Below are 21,532 nucleotides of genomic sequence, written 5' to 3'. Positions count from 1 at the left end.
TGCTTTGAGGGTCGTCTTTGTTTTGTTTTTACAACCAAGCAGTATACAAATTTTATGAAATTAATAAATAATGTGCTTTTTTTGCATGTTATACGTGGTATATAGATCACTATGATTTCCTCTGAACAGTTCTAATTTCTCAGTAGATTTCACACAATATATATTTGGTTAATAATAATAATAGCAATAAATTTATTATTTCTACCCTGCCCATCTGACTGGGTTGCCCCAGTCACTCTGGGTAGCTTCCAGCATATACAGGGTGAGTAAAAGAGGCCCAGTGGAACATGTGTATTCTGTATCCATGGGGCCTCTTTTAAAGGACTCTGTATAAATACATAGTAAAACATTATACATGGTTCGAAAACCTACCATATTTTTCGCCCCATAGGACACACTTTTTCCCCTCTAAAAATGAAGGGGAAATGTGTGTGCGTCCTATGGGGTGAATGCAGGCTTTCGCTGAAGCTATCCGCAAGCCTTGGGAGCCCGGCGGGAACCCGTTCTGGGGGCTGGGGTCGGGGGAAGCTTGGGCTCCCCCTGCCCCCAGCCCCGCAAGCTCTGGGAGCAATGGCGAGGTTGTGCAACCTCACCATTGCTCCCGGACCCCCAGCCCCGAGGCTAAAAACGAAGCCAGGACAGCTAGCGGGATCCATCCCGCTCGCTGTCATGGCTTCTTTGCTCTTTGGGACTTTTTCTTTATTCCCCCCCCCCAAAAAAAATATATATATAAGTTCGCCCTATGGGCCGGTGTGCCCTATAGGGCGAAAAATATGGTAAATGAAAAACACACCCAATTACAACACTCAAGGCTTAAAAGCGGCAAGATAATACAAAACAAGAAGAAATGTGTCATGTGAATAAGTCTCAATGCACCTAATCTTTAGGTTACTTTCACTAAATTTCCTCAGGCTGAACACTGCATCCAGATCTCTCTATGGAGATGCGTTTCACACTTTATGCCCAATTACTTTATTCTTATTCCTGCAACAGCTTGTTTTCCTTCAATGGAACCATCCACTGTGTACCATTTAAAATGCTGCATTGGAAGTTCAGCTTGCCATCTAGAAAGTAAGATGCAACTTTAAAATCCAGAACAGTAGTTGTTTTCCTTCCTACCTCTAAAATGGTTTTTAAATGACAATATGAATGTAATTATTTCATGGCAGGTTACCTGGGGAAGAGACTCCATTTCTGACTTCTGCTGGAAATTATTTGCACTGTGTAAACAAATAGCTAGCAGAGCTTCCAAGAGTCTTATACCCTGGAGTGACCACTCGTTTTCCTGCATGAAAGCTCTTTTCAACGTTGCAGTGCCATCAGCTGAATTTTGTTCCACTCTTAAATGGTCACAGGAAGGGCATTCAGGTTGTCCTACACCGTCAAGATTTTCATCAAGACTATCCTGATCTGACTGCCCTCTCTCATTACTCATTTCAACAGGCTTCTCCTGCTCGCCTTGTTCCTTGGCTCCTTTTTTGGCAAGTTTCTGAATAATCATGGCTATCAATTTATGACATACTTCAAAGCCACCAAGTCTATGGAATTGTCTTTGGAAAACTGAGCTGCACAGATAGATCCAGCGGCACATCGACCAAACGTCTGCTGCCCTATGGATATGTTCCAAAGAAGGCAAAGAGAGACTTTCTGGTGACAGACATGGGAGCCTGTGGCTCAAAGGTTCACTAGCTGTGCTGTCATAACCTGAAGTATCCTCAGAATCATTAGTGGAATCTCGATCAGCCTCTGCTTCCTTACTCACACATAAGAAAGCAACACAGAGAAATATGTTTATCATGTTGACGTGAACATCTTGACTGACTGATTTCTTCTTCTTTGGATAGACTTCTTTGAGCCCAGCATAAAATTTGGTCAGGCTTTGAGGTACATCTGAAGCTACTTGCTGCCCATGAACCAAAGCACCTAATTCTAACGCAGACTTCTTTTGCTCATTGTCTAAGATATCTAAGTCTGGAATCACTTGGTCCGTCTGCTGGTCTCCAAGGCAAAATATTAATGTTTCGAACACTTTCAAAGAATAACTTCTTACAGAGTCCAAGTAATGCAGTTCAGTCATTTGATTTATTCCATTGCAGCTTATGAACAACTCTCTTACTATTCTGTGGAGAAAAGCAGAAAACCAATTAGATAGAAAAGGAACCCAAAAAATTAGCATACTGTGGGTTGTATCCGATTGTGTACCTCTGCCAGGGGCAGCTGGTACTGAGGGTCAGTTCCACACACCTGACCTCCTGTCAGCGAACATGATTCTATGATTATTGTGCTTACTGAGAAGGAGGGTGTCAGGGAAGAAAGTGTAGGGAGGTAAGTGCCAATCCAGCAGTCCCACCACTGTTCCTTCACCAAATTCCCTGCTGCCCTGCCTTGTCTGTGAGTCTCTGATCAAGCCCAATTCCCCAACAATTAAGAAAATTAACATACCTGGATTTAAACAGCGCAGGCAGAGTCTGCAAATAGATTTGAAGCACTTCCTGAGGCAAACTCCATTTGTGGTAGCTGCCTGCCTGGCTGATGGCTGTAGTAACGCCTAGTTGTTGAGAGTTATGAGCCAATTCAACACCTCTCTGGAGCACTGGGCTGAATATATAATTGTACAGTTTCCACTGAATGACTTCGTTGCCTTTCTGAATCAAATTGCAAACATGGCTGGCTATCTGCATGCAGCGCAGTTTGTCGTCCTCTTCAAAAACAAGGCTTTGGTAGGCCTCCAAGGCATCCCACTTCAACAACATGTCTTCAGACCCTCTGCTAGGCAAAATTCCTTGAAACCTATAGGGAGTTGAAGAACTTGATGGGGAAACGTCAGTGGCATTCCCATGCAAGACATCATCCAGTTCAGCAAGCTGATCACAGTCAATGGTACAAATGTTGCAGGAGGCCTGCGTGAGTTTTTGAGAGACCTGCGCTCCTCCCAGTTGGTCCAATATAAATTTATTAAGGATGCTTAATATATGTGGCTGAAAGTTTTTCAATACTTGTGATCTGAAAGAATGAAGCAAGGGGGTGATTACAGACCTGGGGTCCATGCAACAACATATACCCACATTATGGACACCGGACAAGATCTGAAAACATGTGCTGTTAAGTGAAACCAGTTCCAGCAGCCGCAAACACTGGTGAGCACAGACAGCAACGCAACAGCACCGGTCAGGATAATGAACTTCCCCATCCAGCGTTTCTTCAAATGGGTTCTTGGAGACTTGGTTCTTAAAAGTAGAAACCGGGAGCCCTGAGAGGTCTCTGTGGTGATGCATGAAGTGAGAGTACTCACATCGCCTGTGCCGCTTTCTGGTGCACACAGACTGATGAAGTTGCTCCGACTTCACTTTTTTGATGGTGCTGATTATTTTCATGATGCTGTTAATGAGGGCTGAGAGGTATTCCGATGCTTCTGATTTTATCTCGGTTTCCCTGGCCACCAGCCATTCCATCTGCAGCACAGTGGTTTCAAACAGTCTGAATCCCTGATGCTGTATGAACTCGTGAGCGAGATCCATTGCCTGACTGAAATAAATTGGATTGGAGGCAGCACTCTGAAGGCAGCAGATCAGGATCTGCAGAACTCCTTCTATAAACTCCGGCAAAAGAAGGGCTCTGTGGCGGTATCTTGAGATGGCGAGGCTGCCATGAATTCCCTTCTGTAAAGCTCCCTTTTGCCCAGAAGCAAAAGGCTCGTATGTTTTTTCCAGCAAACATTTAGTTTTTAAAGCTGCTCTAAGCAAATCAATTAGATTTTTCCTTAAGTTGCCAGGCATGGTCTCAGCGTTGTTGACATCCACAGCCATCAGGTGCAAGACTGTCCTAAAGAGCATCCTCTGAGCCAGGGCAACTGATTCCTCTGCCCAGCTTGAGGAAACGGCTTCATTTTCGGCAGTACTGCTTGCACTGTAGCAGTCTCCAAGTTTGGACAAAAGTTCCGTTAGTGTGCACACCACATTTGCTGCCAGCGCCGACTTGTGATTCACAGAAATATCAAACTTGCATATTTTTTCGAGCAACGATAGTAAGACATGACACAAGTCAAAGGGAGAATTGTCCTGGCAGCTGACAGGTGGTGAAGCTGGCTCCTCTGAAGTCTCAGAACTGATTTTTTTCACTGGAATAACCTGTTCAGAGTCACCTAGATGCTCCCTACTGAGATTACAACTCTGGACTTCTCCAGCTTCTAGAAAGCTGCCTTTCCCTGTAATGTATTGTTCCTTAGGTGGGTTTGTTAGAAAAGGCTGCAGGATTTGGGACCTCCTGTGCTTCATAATCACGGCCGTCTTCTCATCTGAATTGCCTTCTGAATCAGAGGTGGATAGCTGGGATTTCCTTGCATCCCTCACAGAATAGCGATGAGTAGTTTTGCGCTGTCGTCTACTTTTCCGGGAGCTTAATTTTACAGACACCTGGGCAGACAGATGAGGATTTTCTTCTAGATCTTCTTTTTCCTGAGTAGATTTGAGAGAACCTGGAGTTGCCTCTTTGGTCAAGCATATATCAACACAGAAGGGCAGATTAAAATCTGTCGGGAGTCAAAAATTACAGTTAGATGATTTCAACTATGGAGCCTCGGAGCCAGTCTAAACATGATCCAGGAGTATAAAGTTATACATGCAAGTCTTGGGCTCATACGGCCTCAGCAACTACACCAAGAATCTTTAAGATGAACTGAGGCCTACATAGATAAGCAGGTCCCAGTTATGTTTGTGCACCATCACCTAGGTCCTACACAAAGTGGAGAGGATGTACGGAACTCACTCCCAATACACCATTATACAGTTGTACTCTCACATTTGATACGTATACTTGCAAATATTTTCAGGTCCTTGAATGTTCTATGTTCTCTGAATCAGTGCCCTAGCTGCAGTGCAGGTTATTCATGCACTTTAAAAAGTGCATACAGGAAGCTTTAGGGCAATATCCAATCCTAGCCAAGTGACTTAAGTCCACTTAATCGATTCCAATGTATTGTAAGCAGAATTCCACTTGTGCAGCAGAATTATCCTTCCTCTCCTATGCAGCACCCTATACTCCTATTCAGATCTGCTTTGGAGGGGATATCCAAACCCTCCAGAACAGATTCAGGGCAATGCAGAGGGAAGGAGAAGACCCGCTGCTCTGTTCTGCTCTTACATGGACATCACTGGATACAACCCATTGATTTCAACTGATCTATTCTGTGACATTGCTCATAAGAGTCTGCAATTATACATACATAATCTGCAGAAAAATAATGCTATTTATGTGCATAGAAAAATAAACAACTAAGATTTTACCACTTTGCATATGAGATATGGGAAATTCAGGGCAGTTTCCCATTTAAGCATCCTGTTAGTGCAGGGATTTTTGCTTGCACAATGGGGCATTTCCCACCCCCTCTCCTCCTACTGTGCCTTCCACAAACCTGGCTCCAGGGGGTTGGGAGAACCTGCAAAACATATTTAGGGAGTGTGCAGGCGGAGGAGAGGGGAAGGAAATCCTTGCACTCACAGAATGTTCATGTAGCGCCATGTTGGCTACAACCCTAAAAGACACGACCAAAATTCAGAACAAATATCCAAGTATATATCTTAAAGAATGAAGAGGCATTTCTTCATGAGTGTAAAGAACATGTACCTAATGCCTTTTCTTCTTGTACAGGTATTTTCCATACTAGTGGCAGAAGTGAGAGGAGGAGAGTAAGGAGGTCTTCGCGACAGGTCAGTTCCTGTTTAGGAAACAAAGGCTTGCTTATCTTTACGGAAAGATAGAAACTGTTATCCACCACAGATTCAAAACATTTGGTTTAAAGCTTCTTTGCTTTCATTTTAATACCTTTTCCAAAGCCTCCAACATTTATTTCTGTAGTGTGACACACCAACAGCATTATTTAAGTTTTAAATTCAGCCAAGTGAGAGTCAGGCTTAAAAGGCTGCAAACTAATCTAAGGGCATGTAGGTATTTAGCATATCCTTGTAATAAAACTTTCCAAGCTGAAATAATTCCTCGCTCCTAGAAGAGTATTATTCAACGGAAAAAACAAATCACTTCTGCTGGTTTGGAGAAGCATGGCATGAGGCAAGAACAATTAGAATGCTGGTTTTTATAACTTAACTGCCCTTGGTAAGATAAATTCATTTAGAAAGTTAAACTAGCATTTAATCTACACACATGCCAAAACCAACGTTGTAACTGAAGGTCTGACATTTTTTAAAAAACAGCTACTTTGCCACTTTGAAATGCAAGATGGGTATCGAGCCAAATCTATTACAGGTGTTATGAAAAAGAAAGTATTACCTGATCAAGTATGGAATTAAGTTTAGTAAGCAAAATGAATCCACGACCTTGGATAAGGTATTGCCCCAGTGCGGCTATGTGTGTTTTTTCCTCTTCCTCCTCCCTGGCCTCCACCCTTTGGTCCACTGCATTGCAAAGCTGGCTGACATCTGACAAAAATTCACGTGCCAGTGAGTTACTATCACTGCTCATGTCTGAGCTATATATTTAAGAGAGAGAGAGAAAGAAAGAGAGAGAACGTTAAAGAAACAACTAGCTTGCAGGAGCTGAAACAACACAATTACTACTTTTTGAGGCCACTTAAATCAACCCAGTTTTACTGGATGACTCCATACTTAATTTCCAAGAAATTACAATTTATTTGCTACTGATACACTGCCTTGTTCTCTGAAATTTTCTAACAATGTGATCTGCCATTGATATGCAGTTGTAGAAATGAATGCTCCCAAAATCCAAGACTCACCAGAGATTAAACTTCCTCTCTCATTTATGATATTTTGTGAAGTGTTAAATAGGTCAATTATTGGTATGCCCTCCTGCAGCAAACCTGCAAAACAAAACAAAGCAAAAATCCAGAAGTTAAAACAAAATGCCTAAGCTCTAAATCCCACTTCAGCCATATAGTTCGCTCTCCTGCTTCCATCTTTCTACCACCTGCATCTGTGTACAGTAGCAAGCAGCACCCAGTGATAGCAAGAATGCTCAGAGTTAGACAGAAAGTTCATCAGAAAGCAATGCAATGTTAAAAGAAAGAAAAGTTAAATGGGATCTTAGACCAGTGAGGAGGAGTTCTTAACTTTCCCAGTGCAACTCCTCCTTGTCATATTTCTTCCCCTTCCATCTCTTGCAAAGTGTTACGGTTGTGGTCATAGGCGTGCACAGCACATTTCATTAGAGTGTGCATTTCAATGAAGGAAGAAGGGGGAAATAAAACAAACAAATAAGGAAGAGGTAAAGATGCAAAATGATTAAAAAGAAAACAATCACAAGAGTGGCCAAGGAGTCCAAACAAGTAACTTTTCCAACAGAGAAAAGACCCATGCCAAGCTAACGAGGCATGGCACTGCAAATCTGGAGGGCCAGGGGTGGGGTGACTCCATCTCCTCACTTGCACATCACAAGAGAAGCTCCTCATCCCCACAGATCTCCCTCCACCAAAGGTGGCCAGCAGGCTTCAGATGGAGACAGAGCCTTGAGACAGAGACAGATGTGGGCAGAAGGAAAAGTCTGGAATGGATCTGGAGCTTCTGCCAGCTGAAGAGGGAGTCCCTCCTCACTTACTGCCATAGCTGGAGCCAATCACCCTACCACTACTTTCAGAGACACAGGCAGAAGTTGATCCATTCCAGAGCCACTCCAGCCTTTTTATTCTGCCTTTGCCTCTCTGTCTGCTTCCCTAGATCCCCACCACCACCTTTACTGTCTTTTTAAACATTAGGCTGTGCCTGGACACCTCCCCCCCCCCCTCCAAATGCCTATGGATGTGGCTGAAAGCTTAACTCAGAAAATACTCAGAAAATTCATGAGATTGATAGCTAGTGGCCTGGCTGAGCCAGTATATCTAAACCATAATTTAGATTATCACAAATAAAGTTTGATACCCTGGTTTATTTTAAGTAGCTCGAGTAAGAATAGGCTACAGTTTGGCAGGAAACATGCAACCCTGAGGTTAGCCACAGTTCTTTTGCAACCACCTGGACTTTAGATGATTACCTGAAACAGGCTAATGTGTTTGAAGCTCTACATCATAACACCCAAAGCCAAGCACTTTTCAGATCCATCAACAATAGGCAAGTTAGGCAAATGCTTAACTGTCCCCTGCTGAACTCAATAAGTCTTGGAAGTACGTATTACTAAAACAACATGAGAGCTACTTCTCCCCAGCTCCAAGATATTACTATTATGGCATGAGAAGCATGGAAACCTGTGCATGGGGCCAATCACATCGATTCTTCCTACCAAATAACGACTAATCTGGGAGAGGCGGGCAATCGAGAAGGAAGAAACAAACCTATTTGCTGCACTCTAGACCGCCATACATAATTGCAACAACAGCAAAGGAAGACACCATAGCAAAACAACGATCCACCGGAAATGCTTTTTCCTAACCATAAAACATTAATGATTGCTTGACTCCCAAAGGAGTACAGATTTACCATTTTAACATGTTTTAACATGTTTTTTTCTTCTGCATCTTTATAAGTTAAACCAAGCACACACCTCACAGATACTTGCTTACAGAAGAAGAATGGCTCTTTCTCCCCCCCCCCCCCCCACAACCCTTTCCTACATTCTGGGAAAACAAAGTACAGGAGCGTTACTGAATATTCACCCTGATTTCTCTGCACAATGATTACATCAAGATTAGATTACATATGGACTTCACTGAGCATTAGTTCAGATTTCTTTCTAGGGTGGTTGTAAGAAAATGAACATCCATCCTGATTTGCTTGCAGGATGTTTGCACATCTTCCCATTAGTCATTTGTTCATCCCACGCTTTTCAATGCATGTCTCCTTAGCTTTCCAAATCAGAAGAGGCCCTGGTGGGTGGGTGTGCGTAGGTGTTTAAGTGGATTTCTAGGATGACAGGAGTGCTTGCATGACCAACTGCTAATCTTCGAAGGGGCTCAACTATATGGTGAGTTCATCTGCCGGGAAGCGTTTCAGCAGAAGAACACATTTCAAGCCACACACAAACACTTTAATGCACCCAAGTCTGACTGAGAAGTATGAGAACAATGCAACACATATGGCTGATTATACTCAGACCTAGTGCTATCACCATACAGAGGCCAAAATACAAGTTTGGGGATGGGTATAAGAATAGATGGCAGCGGGTTGCTTAGTAAATACCAGGAGTGCATATTCCCCGATTCTGGTCTGCCAAGAAATCCTAAGACAATGTAAACACTGTCTTCTCCACACTAAAGCATTACTGTATTTTAAAAGGAAGCTATAAAGGTTTATGCTTTATTTATTTAACACAGAGTGATCCTTCAGCTGGCTCTGCTTGCCTTACTGTCATTTTAAAAATATGATGGGATACAGAGTCTGGCTCCAACAAGGATTTCAATAGCTGGTTTATGCTCAGCATTCTTTTGAAGGGGAAAGAAGTCTATTCTAAGATCTCCAGGCTGGTGGCTCACAAGTCAGAAATATAAACAAACTGCTAATATCCAGCATTACACAGTTTACACACCCAAAGTTAATCAAATCACATTAGCCCATGGCAGCGGAAGGCCCACTCGACTTCCATTCAGTTACTTCTTACAGCAACCTCTTGGGAAAATACAAGGATCAACCTTTTTTGAGGGAAAGTTTTTCCCAAATTGGAACCTTCTGCAAATTTATTCATTCATTGAACTGCATCTACAATTCCTCACAGTTTTCACTTGCCTTTCAGTGCAGGGAGCCGTTTATTGCCACATAAAGGATAGCTTAGGGGAAGAGTGAGGCATAAATAACCATAAACCATAGGTTATTTTAAACTTTAAACCATAGGTTTAAAATATACTTTAGTCTATAATTTTAACTTTTCAAGTCAAGTAACATTTGAACCAGACTGTGGAGAGAGAGAAAGAGGGCCTGCCCATGGAGCTGTGCATTAACAGACCACAAGAGCAACATGAAATTAAGTTATGCCCTATGAAGGAGGGAGGGTGGGAGAGAGAGACAAGACAGACTAGGCGAGGTGGCTCACAACTCAAAAATATACATGACTACTGCTATCCAACATTATACTACTACTATCCAATACCTGAAGATAATAAAAGGAAAGTGTTTATTTGTATTTTACACAGGTTTAAAAATACAGCAGCCTTCGGCAAGTTTTTTCCCATCTACTCCAACATTTCAAAGCAGAACCCATAAAGCAACATTGCTTCCTCCCCAAAGTCCTTTGAAGGGGGAAAATATAATAAAACAAAGCTTTAGATCAAACAGAACTATAACATTTTCATGACTCTTCTTGCCCAGTAGCATCCTTTCAAATACCTTTCAGCCCACCTCTGATCTAATTTGTGGACTTATGCCACTTGAAGACAGCCAGCCTATTAAGCAGTCAGATGTCTATCCAGTTAAACTTATATAGCATATGTCAAACACATTACTTTAGGCTCCATCAGAATATTAGCAGAGTGCCACCAACAGATTTCAAAGCAAAGATCTCCTTCAATACAGTATTGGCCCGAATATAAGTCGCACCTGAATATAAGCCATGGGGAGGGGGGGGGGAATATACCCGAATATAAGCCGCTCCCTTAAAATTCCACACGCACTCACACCCATTCCGTTTTACTGTATGTCTGTTTCAGCAGCGATATCATAAAAGTCAATTTTTGTAAGGTCGTGAATTTAAACAGCACTTTAACTTTTTACGGTCAAAATTTGGAAAAAAAAGTGAGGCTTCTATTCAGACCAATACAGTACATGCAGCCAAATGTGTTCTGCATCAGTGAACATTTTCTAAATAAGTCACACTGAAGTAATCTAAACATGATTAAAGGCACAGGAAGATATTAAGGCAGCTCATCTGGACACCAGCCAGTTACAGTCCATTTCTTAGCCCATTCTGGACAGAAAAAGGCTACCCTGTACTAAAAATCAATAAAAGGAAATCTACCAGCATAGAATAGAATCATAGAATCATAGAGTTGGAATAGACCACAAGGGCCATCAAGTCCAACCCCCTGCCAAGCAGGAAACACCATCAGAGCACTCCTGACATATGGTTGTCAAGCCTCTGCTTAAAGACCTCCAAAGAAGGAGACTCCACCACACTCCTTGGCAGCAAATTCCACTGTTGAACAGCTCTTACTGTCAGGAAGTTCTTCCTAATGTTTAGGTGGAATCTTCTTTCTTGTAGTTTGGATCCATTGCTTTCTTGTAGTTTGGAGCATAATTATTGCAACTTCTATTATTGCTCAAAACAACCCTTAACAGAGCTGTACAATTCTTACAGCCCCCATCTCCCCTGCTTCAAGGGCTCTCACACAGACAACACACTTGTTTTATTAGGATTATTATTAGTTTCACAAGATTGGGTCTCAGCCGAAAAAAGAACCCTTAAGGATGCAACATATCAGTCCTCCGAGACATGTGAAACCTATATAGGATTTAACTCTATAACAATTCATAATATACCCAATTACAGTCACTTCCTCTGTACCAAGTATAACACCCCTGAGATTATCAAAGGTAACTAATATGTTCCCCATAACCCCAATGAAATGAGAGACTTGAATCACATCTATAACCTCTTGTATCTCACCAGGAGAAACTTGCAACAGTGTAAAACTTGTAATAGCATTTGCCACTTTTTCTTGCGACCCAAATAAGTGTGCAAGCAAGTCCTCCAAAATGTATCAAAATAGTACAGAGAACGGTTTGGCTATGTTCCTTTCAATAACCGGAACAAAAAGCAGCAAACCAAATCATTCAATGCAACTCAACTATAGTGGGTCCTAACTACATGCAACTAGGAACAATCTTAAATTGGGTTTGCCCCAATCACATTTTCCCAGGGGAATTTGGAGTTTGGTTCTTAGAATAAGAGAAGTATATAGAAAGTGGAAGTTGAGACTTTGCTGCAGCTTTTTCCTTCAGGAAGGAAAGACATCCAAGATCAGAACCCAGCTTGGACTGGCAGAGGAGAGTGACTTTGTAAAAGAGACTGTGGTGAGGCTAAATATCTACCCATGTGCCCCTTTTGCTTGGGCCACTAGTCCTCTTTATATGTGAATACAGATAACCCAGGCTTAACCAAAAAGGCTTGCAAGCTATCATGTAGAACTCAGGCTTTGTATGCATGAGGTCCCACTCTAATCCCTGGAATTTTCAGTTAAAGAGCTGCAGGTAGCAAGAATGGGGGGGGGGGATCTAGAGAGCTGCTGCAGTTAGGGCAGCAATACTGGGCTAAATGGACCAATGGTTTGAGTCAGTATAGGGCAGCTCTGAGATGTTCTGAATAGGTGGCACCTTCATTCATTGCCACATGACGTGTTTATTAGCACTGGATACTATAGATCTGTATTGGGCATATATATATAATTATATGCTAAAAAATGAATTCAATTTTGTATAATCCTCAGTATGCTTTTTAAAACAAAATTTAATAGCGTTGAACAAGATAGAAACAGCTCTGAATGAACATTCATCAGCTTCAGAATACAAAGCCATCATACCAACGCCACGGAAATCTCAAGTTTAGTTTTCACACTCCTAAAAATAATCTCAGTGTAGCCTTTCATTAGAAAATGATGTCCTAATACAGTTATGACAAAACTCCTATATTAGCCTCAGAGATGGACATAGCCCTATTTGTACCTCAAGTTATATTGTGGTTAAGTGGAGGGATGGGAAACCTGTGGCCCTCCAGATGGAGCTGGACATCCACCACAGCCCCTGCCAGGATGGCCAATGGTCAGGGATGGTGGGAGTTGTAGTCCAGCAACCACAGGTTCCCCATCCCTGGTTTACTGCTTATGTTGACATCCAAATATGTGACTGAATGCCTCTTCCCATATAAACCTGGCCAGGTGAGAACCGCAGGGGGAAGACCTGCTGGCAAGTTCATGGGGTTCCAGTGCATGAGAAGGCATTTTCTGTGATGGTCCCCATATTGTGGATTGCTCTCTCCTGCAAAGTGCATCTGGCCAGCCACACATTTTGACCTCGGGTAAAAGCACATACAATGTACTTGCTATAAGTGATGAGGTGAGAGGTTACTTCTTTCATATCCTTATGTAGCTCACCTACCTTCTGCAAGAGGAAATTGGGAGTTTGCATGTACCAAACAAACTATATACAACTTTCAGTTGCACATTTGTGTTTCTCCCTTGTACATTCAACATCAGTAGTTGCTTATTTTGATACCTGACTTCCAGCACCTACAGCAAAAGTTATTTGACTTGAAACACTAGCATTCCTCCCCCCACCCCATTTAAATATCTTCTTTTTATCATTTACTGTATGGTGGGGCTACTTCAGCGTGTTTTACTTAATTGTTCGCTACATAATGAAATGTACTTCCATTTCATAATTCCTACTAGGCAAAACAGACTCAAATAAAACTTTCTGACAGTAAGAGCTGTTCAACAACGGAACAGATTCCCTCAGGAGGTTGTGGACTCTCCTTTGGAGGCTTTTAAGCAGAGGTTGGGTGGCCATCTGTCACGGATGCTTTAGCTGAGATTCCTGCATTGCAAGGGGTTGGACTAGATGACCCCTGGTGTACCTTCCAAGCCTATGATTCTATAAATAAAATGCTACACAGTACTGCGCATTGCCTTTCTACACATGCTATTTAAAGTGTATTTTGACCTTTTCTGTTAAACTGCATTCTGCAACAACTTTAACTTCCAAGTCAGAATCTAGATTTAAAGATCTTTCAAGATTTAAATAGACTAGGATGTAATGGAAACTCCTGAGGTTAGCTTAAAAGTAGCCTTTGAACTGGTTGTTCAAAGATCTCTACCCAAGATTCTGCAAAAACATTGTGATGGGAAGAATAAACTAGAAACACTAACTTCAGCTTAATAGGAGGGGAAATCCATTAACAGTTTATAACGCAAACATTAGGAGGCTTCTCTTTTTTTCCAGCTTAGCTTGTCTGCAGTACAATTAATAAAGCAGAATTCTCATCTTTCTCATCCACCATCACTGAGAAGCTAGTTGCCTTTGATGGGGCTTAACCAACCAGGGGTCCTTTACCTTTTACATGTGCTAGAACTATAAAGGTACTGGGTACATGTGCTAGAACTCATTAAGATAAAAATTATGAATATAACAGAACTATCATTACAGGACTTTGAGTAGTCTTAAACTTACAGCTCATCTTTTGAACAATCCCATTAAAGTTATCCAAGAAAAATTTTACTGCAGAAAGCTGCTAATGTGATTTCAACACTTTATTATAGCCTGTGAGTAGGGACATGTATACTTTTTCATATGCATAACACCTCTATAACAAATAATACATTATGAGAATGTGGTTTCTAGAAGAGACAGCAGTAGGTAATAGGTGCAGAAGAACACATTAAATTTGTATGATGGAAAAGACTGCAATTTAAAACAGCTTGTCAATAGCTTGTAAATTACTGCACAACACAGGGGAAAATTAAACAACAGGGCTTGTCAGTGTGATGCTTTATCAGTTCAAATAATCTCAAAATACTGGATGTGTCTCTTATACAACACCAGATATAATCAAGCTGATCATATGCCTTAATTATTCAAAATCCAGGTTAAAAACAAACTCTAATGTCTGAGGCAGCATGATGCAGGAGATAAAATGTTGGGCTTCGGCCTAAGAAAATAGCTTAGAATCCCTACTTAGCCTTACACAAGTCACTACCTTTCAACCTAACCTACCTCACGAAGTTATGATAAAAATAAAAGACACCCTCGTAGTTCAGATGTGTTGAGTCTGGCCCCAGAGCTCAGCATACAAGTTTTGTAAGATTAAGGTCCCATCGGTTTCCTTCAGCAAGCACCACCTTAACCTGCAGCAGACTGAATCAAACTTGGGTCTGAGGAGGCAAGTGTCAGCCCACACCAATTCATTGCAGGCAACTGGCCCCTGCTCATATTGGACTGACAGTGCTGACAGACAATTCTGTAGTGCTGAAGACTAGACCTCGAAGCTGAATATGAGGCTCCCATGGTCCTAATCCTTACTATTTTCTTTGACCTATCTGTGGCAGAAAGCCAAAGAAAAATTTACCCAGTAGGAACCACTAGTTCACACTGAACTGGGGTGGGGTGTGTGTTTTCCTAAGTGCCTGAGGAGACCAAAGTAAAAATGTAGCATGGAGGCTAAGAAAACTGACAGTGACAATAAAAAAACAAAACATTTTTGAGCAGTTGTCCAAAAATAAAAGTTCAAGAAACAGCTGCATTTCTGACAAAAGGCTTCCAGTGAAGCTTGTTTACTATCATGAAGTCCTCTCCCACACTTGGTAGCTGGATTCTGCTGCCTGGTTAATGAGACTCACGCACTGTTTCCCCTCTGCACGCAACTTGGGCGCTGCTAAGGCTAATTACTATCAGTGCCGTCCCTCCAGCTCCTGCCGTCTGATGCCGAGAGACAGACGCGGGGGAGTTGATGCCAGCCTAGAGTATCAGCCGCCTAGCAAGGACCCTGTATCTCAAGGCTAGTAATGTACCAGAGAGACAGCAGCGACCACAGGATCAAGAGGTGGAGGGTTGGGGCGGGAGAGAAACTCCTTCCACGTAAATGCAAACGCGATCGATGCGGTACGTCGTCCATGCAAAAATTCAAAAGCCCCAAAACGAAAGTTACCACTGGCCACATCGAAACATGCACTCAGCCACAAAGGAAACCTATTTTCCGAAGAGATGCATTAAAATAGAAGGGAACCCATCAGATACCTGGCGGGCAGGACTTTTTTTAAGGAAGGAAAAAGAGAAGCTCTTGACTAAGATAAGAAACATTTGGCAACCTTGCACCGCTCCCCCCGCCCCGTCCATTGCAACAGCCAGACTGGAGTATCCCTGCAATGGAGGAAGGGTGCATGTGTGTGTGTGTGTGTGTGTGTGTGTGTGTGTGTGTGTGTGTGTGTTTGGGGGGGAATTGGCATCCCCCCACCAAGTCATGGGCTGTGCCCCCCCCCGCAGTAAGCGCACCAGTGGAGAGGGTGAAGGGTGTGGGTAGAGAGTAAAGGGCTGCCTTGAAACAAAGCGATCGGAGAGCGGGCAGGGAAGGAGAAGGAAGCGTGGCGGCGGCGGAGCAGCCACCCCTGCCCGTGCCACCAGCGACATTCGCGGGTGCCTCCCCTTCCCCTCCTCGCTGGGCCCCGCACAGCCGCCGCAGCTGCTTCGGAGCACCTGCACTTCCTTCTCAAGCCTTACCTGTTCTTGCCGCCTCGCCCAGCCCGGCCTTCCGCCAGCCCCGCTCTTAGCCCGTTGGCGGCGGCGGCGGCCGAGCACTGCTGCCCATGGCAAGAGAGCAATCCTGCCGCCTCCAGCCCTCCCTTCCTTGGCACTTCAAGTCGCCAAGGAAACCCGAGAGCCCGCCCCCTCCAGCCGCTGCTGCTGCAGAAGAAGCAACACGAACCCAAAACCACCGATTAAGCCGCGCAGGCTCACTCCGCAAACCTGCCCCTGGGATTTTTTTTTTATCACGTGCAACCCAAGGACCAATGGGAACAGCAGCTCCGAACCTTGACCTGTGTGAAGGGAAACCCTTTTATTATGCAGCAGTAGCTGGAAATCTGCGTTGTGTCATCTCGCGCTGCTCCGAGCACTAATCTCCGGGTTCCAGCTTTTGACTTCTGCGTTCCTGGTGTCTTTTCTTCTTCTGACCCAATTGCACCGGCCTGGCTTTCTCCCCTTACAAGCCATTATATACCTGCATCCTTCTCGCTTAACTTCAGCACTGTTCGTCTATGTCTTTCTTTCCCCTCCTGAAGAGGGATGAAGTGGACTCTAGTTCAGAAGAACTTGTTTCATTTTTTTATATTATTATTATTATTAGTGTGTTAGGCACCACATGGCTCTTTGTTGTTCTTGCTACACACAATAACACGGCTGTACCTCTCTGGAAGTTGTTTCCTTGTTTTTGACCAGAACAACCGATTACCGTGAACAAATAGTGACCGTTCAATATTCATTCGTTCGTTCCACTCCTTTCCTCTGCTACTTCCCGTCTTTTACATCTCTAGTCCCATTAGAGTTGCATTTCCCTGGACCTGCCTGAAAGCCCCCGTTCCTTATTGGCAGTTCTTGTTTGCAAATGAACTAGCATCCTCTAGAATGCTTTAGAATCTAAATTAGGACTTGTTTTGATTATACAGGGTCTAACCAGTCACTAATGTGTACTGCATTCACATTGTGAAGGCAGCTAGTTGGGAGGCCTTACTTAGTGACTGGTGATGGTGTACAGACAGGAGTGTCAGCACTTCCCTTTAGGAAACCTGGGAAACCTAACAGCAATAAACGGGTAGCTGTTCATCCCCAGAAACAATCTCATAGTGCTTTATTATTGGGCACCAGCAAGGTAAGGAATGACCAAGATTCACATGGTGGCAGGTGTGGTAAAGAACAGGTCTGTACAGTGCACTTGTCATAAGAATTTATATCCCATTGTGAGTTTCCTATGCTCTTAAGCAGCTAGCTGACTCATGTGGTAAACTGATCATGTGGGTTGGGGCATCACACAAAAACTTCTGCTACCCTACCAGGAGTAAGGTTCATTGACATGTGGAGAAGCTCACATGGGTCTCACATCAACTGCTACTAAACAGTGGGAAACATGTCATAATGTGTGTGTGAATCCTGTTGATGAACATAGCATGGAAGGTTGGTGGTTCGAATCCCTGCGACAGGGTGAGCTCCTGTTGCTCACTCCCAGCTTCTGCCAGCCTAGCAGTTCGAAAGCCCGCCAAAAAGTGCGAGTAGATAAATAGGTACTGCTGCGGTGGGAAGGTAAATAGCGTTTCCACACACTCTGGCACTCATCATGGTCCTCCATGCGCCAGTAGCGGTTTAGTCATGCTGGTCACATTACCTGGAAAGCTGTCTGTGGACAAACACCGGCTCCCTTGGCCTGAAAGCAAGATGAGCACTGCAACCCCAGTCACTTTTGACTGGACTTAACCATCCAGGGGTCCTTTGCCTTTTTTACCTTTACCTTTATGCACATTTAACTTAGCAATCCTACTGAAAACAATGAAACTTACTTCTAAATTGATCTATATAGGATTGCACTTTCTTATTAATTTGTTAATGTTTTATTATTGTAGTGTAAACAATACACTTTTTGCCCCAAAAGAGGCAAATTAATGAGCTCAATTTGTATTACTGTAGTATAAATTCAAGGATGATTCAGTAGCAACTCTTACAGGTTTCATCATGTGACTACATATTAGAATGAGCCGTGTTTTTGCCTTTGTCTGTCATGTTGCCTATCCACAAGCATTCATTTACATACATGTGTGTAATGGTGAAGCAGCAGAGTTTAGAAATCACGTTTGAACTAAAAAGAAGGTTGCCTTGTTGCACAAAAAATTATTTGTTTATATTATATATTTTTGCATTTATTTCCTGTTTGTAAATCTACCAGACATGTTGTGCATTTTTTTTCTCAGAGCCCCCAAACCTTGCTTTTCTTCAATGAGGTTTTGGTAATTCCCATGACATTTTATGCTTAGCTTGCTCGGCATCTAACCAGGTGACAGGACAAAAGAAATTCTGGAAAGTACATCCTTTTGATTAGATGGAGTGAGGAATGACCAAGGATGTGACCTTGGTAGTGCTGCCCCAAGTGTGGGACATTCTTCCCCGGTCTCAGCATTTGTTGCCTACTCTTATATGAGTTGTGGCATCAACTGAAAAGAGGTTTATTTGCCCAGATCTTTTCATGCAGCATATTGTTTTGTTCTTCTCTGCTGACTGCTTTTTGTGTGTGTATTTATTGCTATTTATTCCCTTTGTTTTACTATACTTGATATAGTTAGTATTTCTAATTTGTAAGCTATATTGGAAATTATTTTCATAAAAAGATAGAATAAAAATGTATTAAATGAATAATTAAATCAGTGAGATGAAATGAAATGAAAATTGCTTATCATTAAATGTGCATGATAAATGGGTCACAAATGCAAACTTGTGTCACCAACTGCCTTGGAAAGCAATATAGTCCTGCAAAGGATAGCATTTGTACTAGCAGTTTCTTCACTGTGTGTAAAAACGAGTAGGTTTTGTCACTCCACGGAATACAGATAAAGCTCTCTTTAAACAGATAGACATGATCTTATGAAGGTCAAATGACGCAAACTAGTCCCTTTAACATTAATAGAGTTTTAACTCTGACTTCAATGGGAACTGGATTGCAAACAAAGTATCCACCTATAGAATCTCTACAGATAAGGTAACAAACAATTAAATAGCTTTAGGAAGATGTGCATCATTTTGCAAATTTGCAGTTGTTGAAAAAGGACTGAAGTTCTATTCTGACTTACATTACTGACAGGCTCAACTGGAACCTGGACATTTCTTAACTATGCTATACAGATCCAACCCCACACACTGCAAATCCTCTCTAAATAGTTAATAAAAACACTTATTTTAGGCTGCAGTCTAGGACTGCAAACCTGAGCACACTTTGTAGGGAGTAAGGCCCTCTGAATGCAATGGAACTTATTTATGAGTAAACATACGCAGAATTGTTCTGTAAGTTTATTGATCTATTTAACACAATTGGCAAGGCTATTAACAAAGGAAAAGACAATAACTTGTCTATTTTCTAAAATGCTTTAATGTCGTTGCATCAAAAGTTGTATTTTTGTATTAGTAGTACAGCTACATAATTTTGCAAGCCTAACCATGTTTACTCAGAAGTAAATCATATTGAATTCAGTGGGGCTTGTTCCCATTAAGTGGAGTTTGCAGTGCTGCCTTAGACTCCTGCTCCCCTCACAGAGCTACAATTCTTCAAATGTATAGTGTACATGGGGCCTAATAGTCTTATACTCACCCCTTTAGATGGAAATGTGCATGATTTCACTTACTTCAAAATGTGGTAAAACCGGCTTTTACTGTGAGAGCCGTGATCATTCAGTGGAGTGGGACTCTGGGTTTGTGGCCTAACTGAACCACTTTTGCATCCACACATAATTAGAAAAAATATTGTCCACATAGTCCAGACTATCCCAAATGTGTGTTTCTTGCACTGTGTTTAAGCCAGATTTCCAGTATAATGGATGACTCTAAACAAAGTATTTCAATCAATATGGAGCACAGTTCTAGGCTCCACTGAGCTTATTCCCAACTAAGTAGGTCCATGTGTATAGTGGTACCTCGGGTTAAGAACTTAATTCGTTCTGGAGGTCCATTCTTAACCTGAAACTGTTCTTAACCTGAAGCACCACTTTAGCTAATGAGGCCTCCTGCTGCTGCTGCACCGCCGGAGGACAATTTCTGTTCTCATCCTGAAGCAAAGTTCTTAACCCGAGGTAATATTTATGGGTTAGCGGAATCTGTAACCTGAAGCATATGCAACCCGAGGTACCACTGTATAGGATAGCGGCCTTATTTGCATTTGCTACCTATGTCTCCCTCTGTAGATTTCCCCATTGCCAGTTTTAGAATTTAAGCTGCTGTGGGGAAAGGAACTTGCTCTTTATTTATGAAACTGCATAAAAGGTCATGTTCTGAGGAGAGAGGGGGAGGAGGAGTAACAACCATCACCACCTGCATTATTAATTCAGGTAAATCTGTGGAAATTATACTATTTTGTGTTTTATTTTTTAAATTTATGTCAGTCAGTCCTATGTCAGTCAGATCACTCATTTCTGTTGGGGCTTTTTTAAGCGTAGCCTTGTCTTCTTCAATCTTTCTCAAGAACGTAATTTTTCTTCCTTTGCAATAGCAGACCATTTACCTGCTCTGTCTTGCATGACTGAGCAAGTTTACTCGTAATCTTGTGATTATCTGTGATAGTGCATGATAAGCAATCTTGTTTACTTTTTAGTGGGAATAACTCCCTGCATATTACACAAACGTTACCTCTGGAATTGTAGACTTTTGTGACTCAGGAGTTTCAGACAAGATTCAGATAGATAGCTCTTAAGGATAATTTTTGTTTAAATAGTGTCTTCTCTTTCAATGAAGTTTATATAATTGGAAGAGGGCTGGAGAACACTAGAGAGCGACCAAGGGTGATTTTTTACCTGACCATTTTTCCATCACAGAAACAGTGTTGCTGCAAGGTTTGAGGGGGCCCTGGCAAAGTGCCATCTACCTGCTGTCCCCCATCCCTCTGCCACCTCTAGCACATGAATTAAAAACACCTGATTTCTTGATGCCTGCACCAGCTCCACTGTTATCTGAAGGCAATCATTCAAATATCCTGAACCCAAACCTTCTAGTTATCACCATCATTCGTACCCCTTGATAAATACATCTGCCCAATCCTTTTCCAGAATAATCTAGAATGACCCACATCTTGTGGCAGTGCTTGTAGTCTAAAGAAGGATTTTCTTATCTCTCTCTTGAACCTATAACAAAATCAGCTGTACTGGAGGATTGCCAGCTTTACAGTCATGAAAAAGAACAATGCTATTTCTCTGTCTAGTCTCAATATCCAAGCAGTCTTACGTTTCCCTTAAGGCTGTGAAATATACTCAGAGTCGCAAAGTGATTTCATGCTCTTTATTCAGCTCATAGTGGTGAGGAGGAAGAATGAAAGTCCCCTCAAAGTATCTGCTTATATACATTATTTACACAAT

The 21,532-nt window shown here is 42.3% G+C and overlaps 1 protein-coding gene across 5 annotated transcripts in view; it reads right to left on the bottom strand.

The window, feature by feature from the left end:
* LYST (lysosomal trafficking regulator) overlaps nucleotides 1-16,375 on the bottom strand; it is a 77,236-nt gene extending 60,861 nt beyond the window's left edge. For 3 of the 5 annotated variants that reach the window (XM_028724079.2, XM_077925778.1, XM_077925779.1), the window contains exons 1-6: nucleotides 16,155-16,371; nucleotides 6,746-6,829; nucleotides 6,283-6,481; nucleotides 5,623-5,713; nucleotides 2,443-4,528; nucleotides 1,175-2,120 (exon numbers count right to left, since the gene is read on the bottom strand). In XM_028724079.2, the coding sequence (XP_028579912.2) occupies nucleotides 1,175-2,120; nucleotides 2,443-4,528; nucleotides 5,623-5,713; nucleotides 6,283-6,474 (3,315 nt within the window). In that variant the 5' untranslated portion in view covers nucleotides 6,475-6,481; nucleotides 6,746-6,829; nucleotides 16,155-16,371. Of the gene's footprint in view, nucleotides 1-1,174; nucleotides 2,121-2,442; nucleotides 4,529-5,622; nucleotides 5,714-6,282; nucleotides 6,482-6,745; nucleotides 6,830-16,154 lie in introns of all 5 variants that reach the window. The other 2 variants (XM_077925780.1, XM_077925777.1) reach the window with 2 other exon arrangements.
* Between the last annotated feature and the right edge of the window lie 5,157 nt (nucleotides 16,376-21,532).

The sequence above is a fragment of the Podarcis muralis genome, chromosome 3 (genome assembly GCF_964188315.1).
Source record: "Podarcis muralis chromosome 3, rPodMur119.hap1.1, whole genome shotgun sequence".
In the NCBI taxonomy this organism is placed as follows: domain Eukaryota; kingdom Metazoa; phylum Chordata; class Lepidosauria; order Squamata; family Lacertidae; genus Podarcis; species Podarcis muralis.
The sequence above is the reverse complement of the archived record's forward strand: the minus strand, read 5'-3'. Positions and strand labels throughout refer to the sequence as shown.